The 12,484-nt window shown below is 39.9% G+C and overlaps 1 protein-coding gene across 2 annotated transcripts in view; it reads right to left on the bottom strand.

Moving 5' to 3' along the window:
* Positions 1-1,729: 1,729 nt before the first annotated feature.
* LOC140421220 (sorting nexin-12) overlaps positions 1,730-12,484 on the bottom strand; it is a 30,315-nt gene continuing 19,560 nt past the window's right edge. Inside the window, exons 2-5 of one of the 2 annotated variants that reach the window (XM_072505763.1) lie at positions 7,924-8,019; positions 5,878-6,002; positions 5,131-5,221; positions 1,730-3,136 (exon numbers count right to left, since the gene is read on the bottom strand). In XM_072505763.1, coding sequence (XP_072361864.1) covers positions 3,107-3,136; positions 5,131-5,221; positions 5,878-6,002; positions 7,924-8,019 — 342 coding nt within the window. In that variant the 3' untranslated portion in view covers positions 1,730-3,106. The remainder of the gene's footprint in view (positions 3,137-5,130; positions 5,222-5,877; positions 6,003-7,923; positions 8,020-12,484) is intronic. The other variant, XM_072505764.1, reaches the window with a different exon arrangement.

Below are 12,484 nucleotides of genomic sequence, written 5' to 3' on the forward strand. Positions count from 1 at the left end.
GTATAAGAATTGGCAAATCATGTTGCAGCTGTATAGAATCTTAGTTAGGCCACACTTGTGGAGTATAGTGTTCAATTCTGGTCACCACACTACCAGAAGGATGTGGAGGCTTTAGAGAAGGTGCAGAAGAGATTTACCAGGATGTTGCCTGGTATGAAGGGCATTAGCTAGGAGGAGCGATTGCATAAACTCGGTTTGTTCTAACTGGAACGACAGAGGTTGAGGGGTGACCTGATAGGTCGACAAAATTATGAGGGGCATCTTGACAAATATATGAATAGGATGGGAATAGAGGGATACGGACCCAGAAAGTGTAGATTTGTTTAGACGGGCAGCATGGTCGGCACAGGCTTGGAGGGCCGACGGGCCAGTTCCTGTGCAGTACTTTTGTTTGAAATGGACTAGCAAGCCACTCAGTCCAAGGTCAATTAGGGATGGGGCAACAAACACTGGCCCAGCCAGTGACCCTACATCTCGAAGAACGAATAAATGAAATGAAAATCGCTTATTGTCACAAGTAGGCTTCAAATGAAGTTACTGTGAAAAGCCCCTAGTCGCCACATTCCAGCGCCTGTTCGGGGAGGCTGTTACGGGAATCGAACCGTGCTGCTGGCCTGCCTTGGTCGGCTTTCAAAGCCAGCGATTTAGCCCTGGGCTAAACAGCCCCTAGAATAAAGTGAGTTTTACAAACTCATTTTGTCAATTAGTATCTCACCAAAAAACATTAAGTGAAGATATTACCAGTATTTTCTGTTTTGCCCTATTCCCTCCTTCCCCCAGATCCCACATCACTATGGTTAAACTTATCTTAAAGCCAATTTGTATTTAATTGTAAAGGCAAAATCTAACTCAGTTTGTTTCAAGAAAATTAAAATGGAAATACTGAAGGCAGGTCAGGCAGCATCTGTGGAAGAGTTTAAGTACAGGTCAATGACCTTCCATCAGAAAATTTAGAAATATATATATACTTTTGAGGCAATGGGAGGATTAAAATAAACAAAGTGAAGTCTATGATAGAGTGGGAAAGAAAAGTGTCAGTCGGTCATACAGGGCCAAAGAATAGAAGCAGCAAAAATAGTAATAAAAGATAAAATATGTAAAGAAAAGCCAGCAAAAATAGGAAGAGATTATGGTCTGAAATGGTTTGAACGATTGAGTCCAGAGGGAGGGTTGGAAGTCAGAATTGATTGAGGTGCTGTATCTTGAACTTGCGTGAGCTTCATTGGAACACTGCAACAGGCAGAGGGCAAAGCGGCAAGAAAGCAGGGTGGAAAATAGTATTGAATAGCATCACCAGGAATCAAACTAATTGTAACAGTATTCAGCATGAAAAGGATTTTTAAAAAATGAACGCCCACTTCAATAGCAATTGGTAACTCAACTGCAGGGTGATAGTTTCAGAAATGTTATAGTAATAAAACATTGCATGTAAAGAGCACAGTGGTTAGCACAGTTGCTTCGCTGCACCAGGGACCCAGGTTTGATTCCCAGCTTGGGTCACTTCGGTGCAGAGTCTGCACGTTCGCTGTCGACTTCTGCCAGGTACTCCGGTTTCCTCCCACAAGTCCCAAAAGTCTTGTTGCGTGAATTGGTCATTCTGAATTCTCAGTGTACCCAAACAGGTGCCAGAGTGTGGCGACTAGGGGCTTTCCACAGCAACTTCATTGCAATGTTAAATGTAAGCCTACTTGTGACAATAAAGATTAAATAAAAGGCTCAACAGAAATGGTGGTTTTACAGTAGTTTAATATGAATGCAATAAGTGAACACATTTTGGACAGATCAGACATGACTTTGGATAAAGAGAAGGCTGTTTAACATAGCAAGAGCTATCTTTTCCCAGTGACCTATACAAAAGCATTGAAAATAAAACTAAAACCAATGTAATTCAGGTATCGAGAGAGAAATGAATTAATACAGGAGGGACTCTGCATTGTGTGGAATGTCTTATGAGAACACCATTATCACTGACAACATTGGCTGAATACAAGATTCAACTGTCAGCTCCATGCACCAGTATATCCACATTAATACAGATTCATTTCTGGTTTCAGAGGGAAAAGTACAGATTGCAATATGTAATGATCTTTGGCAAAGATAATCCTGCAGCATCATCCCAACAGGTTATTCTGAGAGAATCCATAGTCTTCATTAAAGGGCATACCTACCCACATATGTCTCTCGTGTATACACACATCTAGTATAGTATAGTGCCAATAACCTGGTAATGTATTGTTACAATTACAACTGCATAGCTCAAGGGAATGTCCAACCATGACTGTCTTTATACCAAGCCCATTTGGTCCTGCACTATTTAAGAACACCAAATCTCTTGATGGCCCAATGAGTTTAAGCGAATTGGGTTGGTTTGCTTTTTTTCCCCTTATCGCTCTTTATTTCATCACAAAACATGTGAGGCCCAGGCTAAAAGATCTCCATCTTGGGAATCTTCATTCACAAAGTGTTTGGGGTTGTTGTACCTTCTCCAAACTAGCCACATTCAAACTTCACCAAACCCTTCATGCCTAAAGCCAAAGGCTTCAAATTCCCCAAATATTTAATGAATGTTTAAACTTCCTGGCTAGAACAATGTGCAACAACCCATTTTCAAGGGAGCAAAGGAAGAACACATTTCAGGCCCCAGTTCCAAAGAAAAAGGAGGCAATCTCATGCATCTTCAAATTCTGTGAATACACCAAGAGGAACCCCAATTCAAGTAATAAATCTGTAGTCTCTTGCAAGTCAATATGACTATATGCTTTAGGTACCAAGCAGTTGAGGTTTCTTTCCTCAAGGCCATCCACTAATGCCTACACCCCACCAAAAAAATCAGGTGGAATCACATTTATTAAACCATTTCCCAGATGAGTTGGAAACAAAAACTGCAACTTTTTGCTGAATTCGAAAATGGACAAAATGACTAACTAGTGTCGACTGCAAAGGTTATCCACATGCAAAAGTAGAGTATAAGCAGTAAAAAAAAAAAAAGGAAAGACAGCAAGACAGTGGTAACAGAGTGAAACATTGAGACTAACAATTGTAATTTCTTCAGGTTAACAGCCTTTCCATCCAAAGAGCTGCAGGTGACTCAGATTTGCTTCCCCTACTAGTCTTTAGTAGTCCACTTACACAGAATCTGGATTAGGGGAAAAAAACAAAAATCACAAAATTGGTAGTTTAACAGAAGTAGACTATTGACTGAAGTAGACAGAACCCACCCCCACAACAATCACTCACTACACGTTTATAAAAAATGAAAAATACCCAAATACAATTATGTGCAAGTGCTATGTTGCAGAACTCTGGGGCCAATAACCAATTGCAGTGAACTGACTAAAAATCAGATATTCACTTAGCATCTTTATCTACCTGGAACATTATCACTTGAAGCAAAGCAAGTTTGTAGCAGAACAAAGGAATAAACAAAAAGTAGCTGAAATCTCAAATATAGCCAGTGATCAAAAAGGCAGCAGCTGGTAAGAGATGCCAGTGATACTTTACTTTAGACCAGTTTTAGCAGTAACTAGATGGGAATATTGCTTTAACACTTGCTCTACAATGTGATTTTTTTTTTCTCCCAGAAAAAAAAAAAGGTTTTGCCTGCACTAAATTTAAGTTAATAGATTTCAAAACCAGCCACAGAATTAAATATTTACGAAGATATAAAAAGTTCAACAATGAGTACCGAGGTAACCACAACAGTTTCCACAAATATTTATTTCCAGTTGAAGCAGCAGCATTTCACTTCTGGATTCAGAATACAAAAAAGTGACACGGAAATACAATACGAAAGGATGAACATGCAAGGATTCAAGAAATCTAATGGAGACTAGAAACCAGAAATTAATCTGATGCAGTTTAAAGTTTATGCTTGGAGCCAATGATAACATTTCCCACACTTCCCACACATGTCCTTGCACAATATCCAGCTTACTTGCTTGCAGTACATTTTTCCCCCTCAATTCAGTTTCACTACATCAGTAGGAATGTTTTAAAACACTTATTTTTGTTACTGAATGTTTAATAGTGTACAATCAACTTTGGTAGAACAGTTAGCCAACAAATAGTCATTTACAAAGTTGACACTGCACCTCAAGACTTTTTAAATAAAGCTTATATACATTTTGCAGCAATGTTTAACACTCAGCAACTGTACATCAAAGAGAACAATTGTAGCACACCTGATATTTTGCTCCCTTAAGAGTGAAAGTTAGATCTGGTATTCCCCAGAGCTTCTAATTTTTGGCCAATTTTGGTCAAGAAAATAAAAATAAAAAGGTATGATGCCAACATACTGGCAGACGTTGCCAAATTTATGTTGATTACATTTATTTATTAAAGCCTAGCTACACGCAAGTACACACAGGTGTAAACACTTAACATTGTTGATCTCAATGGGTTTAGAAATCTTACAATTTTACTTTTGTCTATTTGCAGTGCTCTTAAGAAATAAGTCTGTATAAAGCCATTCAGTGCATACAGAACAAAAAATATGTTGATACAGTAAGAGAGGAAGGGGTAATCTGTACTCCAAGTATCCATCACGGTATCTTCAAAGGGAAAACTTTAAAGAAAAGCTTTAGGAACAGCTTAAGAATCTTTAGACAAATTGTTCTACAGTAGTTTTTCAATATAGCAAACTTTTACAGGTCACAAGCTTTAGCAGTTACAATATGAACAGTTACAAGTTTAAGCACCATTTGCATCAAGCCATACAAAAATTAGAAATTGTATTTAACATCCAGAGATCTGTGAGCTCAGCTTTAATGAACTTTTATTTTCCTCCAAGTGAAGTAAAGGTGAGATTTGGTTGGAAGATGTAAAAAAAAAAAAAGAGAAAATGTTATATTGTCTTGACCTGAAAACCTGAAACCGAGCATAGATGTCAAACCAGTGGCACAAAGTCCTGATGCTCATTTCTGAACTTAACAGGCCTCATGCTGTCTCTGCTGGAATTCAGAAAGTTTGAAAAGGATGTTAAAAAGCCACATTATAGTCATGAAACCAGCAGTGTTTACTTTTTGAACAGTTCAGATTAAAGGCAAGTGATATGAAAGTACATAACTTTTAAAATAAAAGGTAATTCATTGGAGGAAAGGCCAAAGCACTTAAGTTGCCCTACTGACGTACTTTGCCAGGTACATAATTCCTATCGATGCTTTCCTCTTGCAAGAACATGTGCAGGCAGCGTTCATTCTGAGCCAATGGATGACCTGCAATTCTAAAGAGAGGGATAAATTAGCAAGGAAAAAGTCATCAAGAATGGTGTTCAATAACCGCCTCAACCAATTAAAGCACTGAAAATGGATCGCAATTATATATTTCAAGCTGTATGGCAAGTCGGTTTCGCCAGTTGCAAACAACTATTATAATGCCACTTAATCTGTATTTTGCCCCACAATTCTGTGCCAATTTTCAGGCAAAGCCATCAATTTCCTAACAATCTCAAACAAAATTAAAAACTTTCCCTTCATTCTTCCAGTAACAAATTTAAGCTAACTTTCACCATTTCCACCTGTTACTACAATCTATTAAAGTTGTGAAAAGCTCAATTTTAGCTTATGGTTTGGTATTGCAAAAGTTTTTTTTTAAAAAAGTTAGAAGACAAAACCAGTAATGATGTGATTCCAGGATCAGTAGCTAGAGGCAAATAAATTGCTTGGACATATGTATTGTCTCAACAGGTCTTTTCCAGCTATTGAAAGATAGGGATGTGGCAGGCCATTGGGGATGTGACCGGTCACGAGGTTGCTCATACATTCTTGCTCTTGCAAAAGATTGAAGTTACATGTAAGAGAAACTGGAACTGCAAAGATGATTGAATTGGAAAACCTTCTCTAATGGGAAGGATGTGTAGGAGCTAGTCACAAGATTTACTTGTTAATGAATTGTTCTAATCCAACTCTTCTTTCTTCAATAAAGGACTCTTCAAAAATTCCTTCATCCATTCTAAATGGGAGCTGACGTTTCAAAGCTTTTCCTGGCAACGGTGGCACAACGATCTGCAGTGAATTATACAAAAAACAATAGATAATGTAATGCATTGAACATTTCCTTCCCTAGTTCCCACTGCCGAAGCATTTTTAAAAATAGTATTTGAGAAAGCACATTTTCAAAAATCAATGCATCTTCAGCTCCAAAGAGCATAATGTGCAGAAGTTACTATACAGCATGATTGGATTGTTGCAAGATTTTAAAAATCACTACAACTGTGAAAATTCAGTACACTCACTGGTCACTATTTTGCTGCCACCCACTTTCCAATACAGACAGAAAACATTCAAAAACGTGGAAAATCCTCTCACTGGTTATTAAAACTCTAAATGCTCAGTTTCTCACTACCACTATGCTTCCGGCATGGTTAAAGTGTAGACAAGACAGAATTGTGGAAGATTATCTTGAAGCAGCTTTCCAACATCATTGCAAAGAGAAACATCCAATTTATAATGGTAGCCCAGCTGCATTCAAACACTGTTGGTTATTAGGCAACCAAGAATCACATCCCTTGCTAAGAGAGCTCCTTCCTGCTGAAATAAACCACTCAATTTTTTTTTTTTTTTTATAAATGCCAGGATTAATAAATTGCAGCACAGTGGGGTGAGGGAGAGAGAGAGAGAGAGAGATGAGCTTTGCAACAGCATTGATGGTGAAACGGTCAGCATTTGCAACCATTACTTCATTATTTCTGTTGAATTTCCTCACTGGTCCGGGAAAGCTAATGTTACGTGAGATAAATATTCCCAAAGAATGTGTTTTAAAAAAACATTATTTTATGGAACATGGACATCACTGGTAAGCCCGGCATTTGTTAAATAATAATAATAATGTCACCCTTAACTGCCCATGGAGGTGACAAGAGAGACACTTTCTTGAAACAAACCGCTGCAGTCCATGTAGTGCAAGTACACAAGAGTGCTGATGGGTAGGGAGTTCCAGGATTTTGAATCAGAGTGAACAAAGTTCCAAATCAGGATGGGGTGTGATTTGGAGGTGGCAGTGTTTAATGCCATTGTCCTTGGAGGTTGCGGGTCTGGAAGATGCTGTCAATGAAGCCTTGGTGTGTTGCTGCAGTGATCTTATTTATGGTACATTTTGTGTGCCAGTGTCAGTGGCAGTGGTGGAGGGAACAAATGTTAAAGGTGCTGGTCGGGATGATCAAGTGGGCTGCTTTGTCATGGATGGTTGAGGTTGGAGTGTTGTTGGAGCTGCACTCATCCAAGCAACTGGAGAGCATTCCATTACACTCATGCGTGCACCTTTTGATAGAGGGCAGATATCGCCAGGAGAGGCGTTACTATCCAAGTCATCACAATAATTGAAATAATAAAAAATGTTTTAAATTATGTGCTCTTTACTTCAAGGTTTGCTGACTGAGAAGACTTCATTGTAACTGGTGTATCCTCAGCTTGCTGGCACTACTATTGAGCAATGCTTGGAGCCATACTTAAATTGCAATCAGGAAAAGGCAAGTCTGCCCCACAGAAATCATTCGATCCTTGTGAGCAGCTTTCAAGTCAGTCGCTTTGCCACTGACCACAATGAGGCTAGATATCTCAAAAGCTATTCAAATGAGAAGTACACCATTTGCAGCATGTGTTTTATTTACTTTCACTTTTGAAAAAAAATGTTCTTCTTTCCAACTTCAATAAGAGATATATATCCTAACATACTTTTGGACCGTTAACCCCTTTTTCCAGAGCAGCACGGTGGACCAGTGGTTAGCACTGCTGCCTACGGTGCAGAGGACTCGGGTTCGATCCCAGCCCACTGTATGGAGTTTGCACATTCTCCCATGTCTGTGTGTTTCACCCCCACAACCCCAAAGATATGCAGGGTAGGTGAATTGGCCACACTTAACTGCCCATTCGAAAAAAATAATTGGGTACTCTTAAATTTATTTTAAAAATTACTTTTCCACATTACCTTACTGTCCCTCTCCAATTCACTTTTCAACCACTCAAAGTCGCTATATCGCCTGCGCACACAAGAGTCCTTCATCTTAAAAATGGGAAGATTTGTCTGCAAAAAGAAAAATTGTTGTGCTTTAAGATTCAGATTTTTGTGCAGACCTACAAAATGTTCTTCCACATGCAAGTCAATTGTCGTACCAATACATCGTGCATGTATACCAATTATACAAGTAATGGAACAGCACATGATACAACATGGACAATTAGGTAACAGTGCATCAGCTGTGCAAACACAGCATTGCTGACCTATTGAAGTGCTTACTTAATTGCAGAGTTATTCCCCCAACAGAAATAGGGAAGGCAATAGTGTCTTCCTTCTGAAAGAAAACTTGAACAAGTGTTGAATATTATGCACAAGGGGCTTTAGGGCTCAAGTAGTTCATAATCAGCTTCCAAATATCCAAGGTGTCTTTCAGGTCGGTCTCTCCTTCCCATTTCCGCCACCAGCGGCCACCACCCCTATTCACCAGCTTCACGCCCAATCTTCAGAATTTTTCTTCAGTACGCCCACCAGTTACCTCCTCCAAATTCAATACTGACTTTCTTCCATTATTCTTCATACTACCTTCACCGGTTGCTCATTTAGAATCCTAATATTTTGACCCAGTCATTACAAATAATTGTCCTCTTTGTTACCATCATTTCAATTCACTTAATCACTCTCCACTTTAATCTGGTTGGGCATAAGTACATGACATGTAAACAAATTAGTCTACAATGACAGCAACAGGTCTTGTCATGCCTAACTCACAAGCTTTTGCATTACTTTCCTCCACTATCCATTTTGATGGCACCAATCTGTTGCAATTCCTCTTATTCCCTACAATACATCAAGCGGTTTCTGCTTCTCAAATCAAGGTCAACAGCTGTATAAATAGAACAGTTACAGTACAAAAGGCACCAATCAGCCCCATCATGTTGATGCCAAATCTGCAAGAAGTCACTTACCCCCCCCCCCACTCCCCTGCCAATCATCTTCTCTTTTGATGGCCTCGGTTGAATCTACCTCCACCAGGCAGTAGATTGCAGAACCCAACCATACACTGGATAGAAAGATTTCTCCTCATGTCACCATTGCCAATGACCTTAAGTCAGTATCCACTGATTCTAGATCCTTCTGCTAATGGGAACAGTTTCTCAGTATCTACTGTCGTGACTCACAATTTTGAATATCTCAATCTTCTGAGAGGAGCAGCTATATATTTACTAATCTATCCTCTAATGCCTTCACATCCTTCCTAAAGTGCAGTGCCTGGAACTGGACAGGCCAAACCGGTTTTATACACTTTTATCTCTTTATCTCTTCCTTGTTTTTGTACTTTATGCCCCCATTACGAAGCCTCGCTGCTTTATTAACTACTTCCTCAAACTGTCCCATCACCTTCAAAGTTGTGTCCATATACCCCAGATCCCTCTGCTCCTGCAGCCCATTTAAATTGTATCCTTTATTTTATATCGCTTCTCCTGACTCTTTTTAACCAATGAATCACTTCACATTTTCTCCACATTAAATTTCATGTGATGCCTGTCTGTCCATTCCACCAGCCTATGTCTTTTTGAAGTCTATCATAGAATGCTTCCAGTGCAGGGGGTGATCATTTGGCCATTTGAGTCTGCACTGACCCTCTGGACGAGGATCCTACCTAGACCCAATCCTCCACCCTATCCCTCCAACCCCACCTAGGGGAAATTTTAACATAGTCCAACGATGTGCAGGTTAGGTGGATTGGCTGTGGGAGGAAGCCAGAGCACCCAGAGGAAACCCATGAGGCACCCGGAGGAAACCCATGCAGACACAGGGAGAATCACTGAGTTTCCACAGTCACCAGAGGTCAGAATCGAATCAGAGTCTCTGGCACTGTATAGAATTTACAGTGCAGAAGGAGGCCATTCAGCCCATCGAGTCTGCACCGGCCCTTTGGAAAGACCATCCTCCCCAAGTCCACACCTCTACCCTACCCCCGTAACCCCACCCAACCATTTTGGACACCTAGAACAATTTAGCATGGCCAATCCACCTAACCTGCACATCTTTGGACTGCGGGAGGAAACCAGAGCACCCAGAGGAAACCTACGCAGACACGGATGAGGTAGCAGTGTTAAGCACAGTGCCACCTATCACTATCCATCTCAGTTCACAATACTTCCACAATGAATATTATTGGGGAAGAAAAGAGACAAAGAACATAAAAATCAGAGTGGCCATTTTGCGTACATACAGAGTCAGTTCCCAAATCAAGTCTTCAATTCACCTCCCAACAGATTTCCTTCCAACCCGAAGAAGAATCAGTTTTCAAACCTGCAACCCCCATCACCAGCATCATTTTAACAAATCTCTTCTTTATGGCCTTGAAATCCTTCCGAAGGTAAAACACTCGAAAACAAGTCAGAATATGCAAACATTACTGGAAAAATTAAATTGTTTTTAAAAAAATTGTAAGGAAACAGTTCCTTGCGGAAGATTTTTGCTGATTCGTCAGGATTATAAAATATTGTAGTGCATGGACCTGTATATCACATTTACAACACCACCAAAAAAAGCACCAACAAGAAATGCTCTATTATGCCTAGAAGGAAGTCACGCAAGCAGTTTGGGTTGCTACCAATGCAGTTTAGTCTCCATCAATATCATTGTCTCTTAGATTAACTGAGCAATGTGTGTTTAGCGGACCTATGGTCTACTAGTATATCCATATTTAATAAACACATTTCAAAAAGAAAATCAACGGTCCTAGTGGTTTTAAGAACACAAATTGCTGCATTTACTAAAATTATAGCTGTGGCAAGAAAGCAAAAAATGTAATTGTTCATCAAGGAGGCAATGAAATTACACATACTCAAGTCCAAATCTTTTTTGTAATCTTTCTTTGCAGGGATCCTGGACAAGGATGCAATTTTTTTTTTTTTTTTTTTTTTTTAAATATAATTGTCGCAGCATTCCCGATGGAGATTCCTCCATTTTTGTAACTGCCAGCAGTGCTGGTGTGAACTCCAGGGCCTCTGGTGAACAACCCATGAAGTAGCTGAAAACAGGAACAAATCAGCATAAAGATGATTTCTTGAGATATGGCTTTATTAATTGTGCCACTGCAAATCAGGATGTAAAGTTAATGTGTGCAGGAAGCAAATGAAAGATTAAAAGCCTCAAAACTTCAACGGCATTTCAAGACTAAGCATGGCAAGTTAGAGGACAAACCTCTTGATGTTAAATCATCTGAAGTCCTTAGCAGAAATGTGACATTGAAAGTGAGATTGTGAGGACCAAACAGGTTCATATCACACATTAAACGCAAGTAATGGAGGGTCACTAAGGATGGCAAAAATGGGCCACAGGAAAAATGTTTTGAAAAAAATACAAATAGGGAGCAGCAGTGAATACAGTGTACTAATGAAGTACCAGTAAACTGTAGTTTTACTTGGGGAGTGTTTGGGGCTGCGGACGGTGGGGGAGGGAAGAGCTAAAAGTGCAGGTGTTACATCTCCTATACTTGCATAGGAAGGAGGATGATCGAGTGGACCAGGGTGTGGGAAAGATGTGTTTGGTGAGGTTAATATTGCAGAAATGGAAGGCAAGCTCAAGAAAACCCATCACAGTTTAGTGGATGGGGGCTAAAGTTTGAGAGTGTGGTAAATTGAACAGGCATGGTAGAGGGCCCCATCAACCATAATGAAGTGGAATCTTCGATTGAGACAAACAGCAGGGCAGCATCATTATAACAGATGTTGCGGCGATGATAAAGTGGAGTAAAGTTAGTGGGATGTGCCTATTGCAGATCTCAGCTGATCACCTATTCCATGGATATACTGATGTTGAACTCATTTTTATGAGTCAGTCACATCATGCACTCGAGGCAGAAGGTTATGGGTAGTTCATGTTAGATTTTAGCACGAGTTTCCCTTTTAACACATCTGCCCATCTACAGGAGGAAGAGAAAGATCGAAAGCACAGATTGTTTTATTACTGCATGATAACTAACTGCTGTTTGGCCTACATTATAACGGTGACCATACTTTTTGCATTGACTATATGCATTCAAAGATCTTGTCCCAGTACACATTCAATTCAGGTAAAAAGGCAACCTCTAACTTGCAAAGACTCAAGGCTTGCACAAAAGGTTATTGGACAGCTGAGTACTCTTGTTTGCCGATGACTGCGCTCTCATAGCACATACACTTGAGGACATTTTTCTGCTTGATCATTTTTCCACAGAAACAGATCTTGTACCAACCCATCCCTAGCCATGTACCTCAGCTACTATCAATAACACAGCAAGTATAAAGTTTTGCTATCTTGGGAGTATCCTCTCTCCAATAACAACACCGCACTAACCAACCATTTCCTGACAAAGGCAAGCTCAGCATTTGACAGACTGACTCAGACCAGAGTGCACAGAATGTCTCTCAAAACAAATATTTGTCTACTTGGCAGTGGCTCTTACATCACTTCTTTATGGGTGCAAGACTTGGACAACCTACCAGCACATCACAAAACTAGAAGCATCCCATCTTCAGTG

This window comes from Scyliorhinus torazame, chromosome 5 (assembly GCF_047496885.1).
Source record: "Scyliorhinus torazame isolate Kashiwa2021f chromosome 5, sScyTor2.1, whole genome shotgun sequence".
Classification (NCBI taxonomy): Eukaryota; Metazoa; Chordata; class Chondrichthyes; order Carcharhiniformes; family Scyliorhinidae; genus Scyliorhinus; species Scyliorhinus torazame.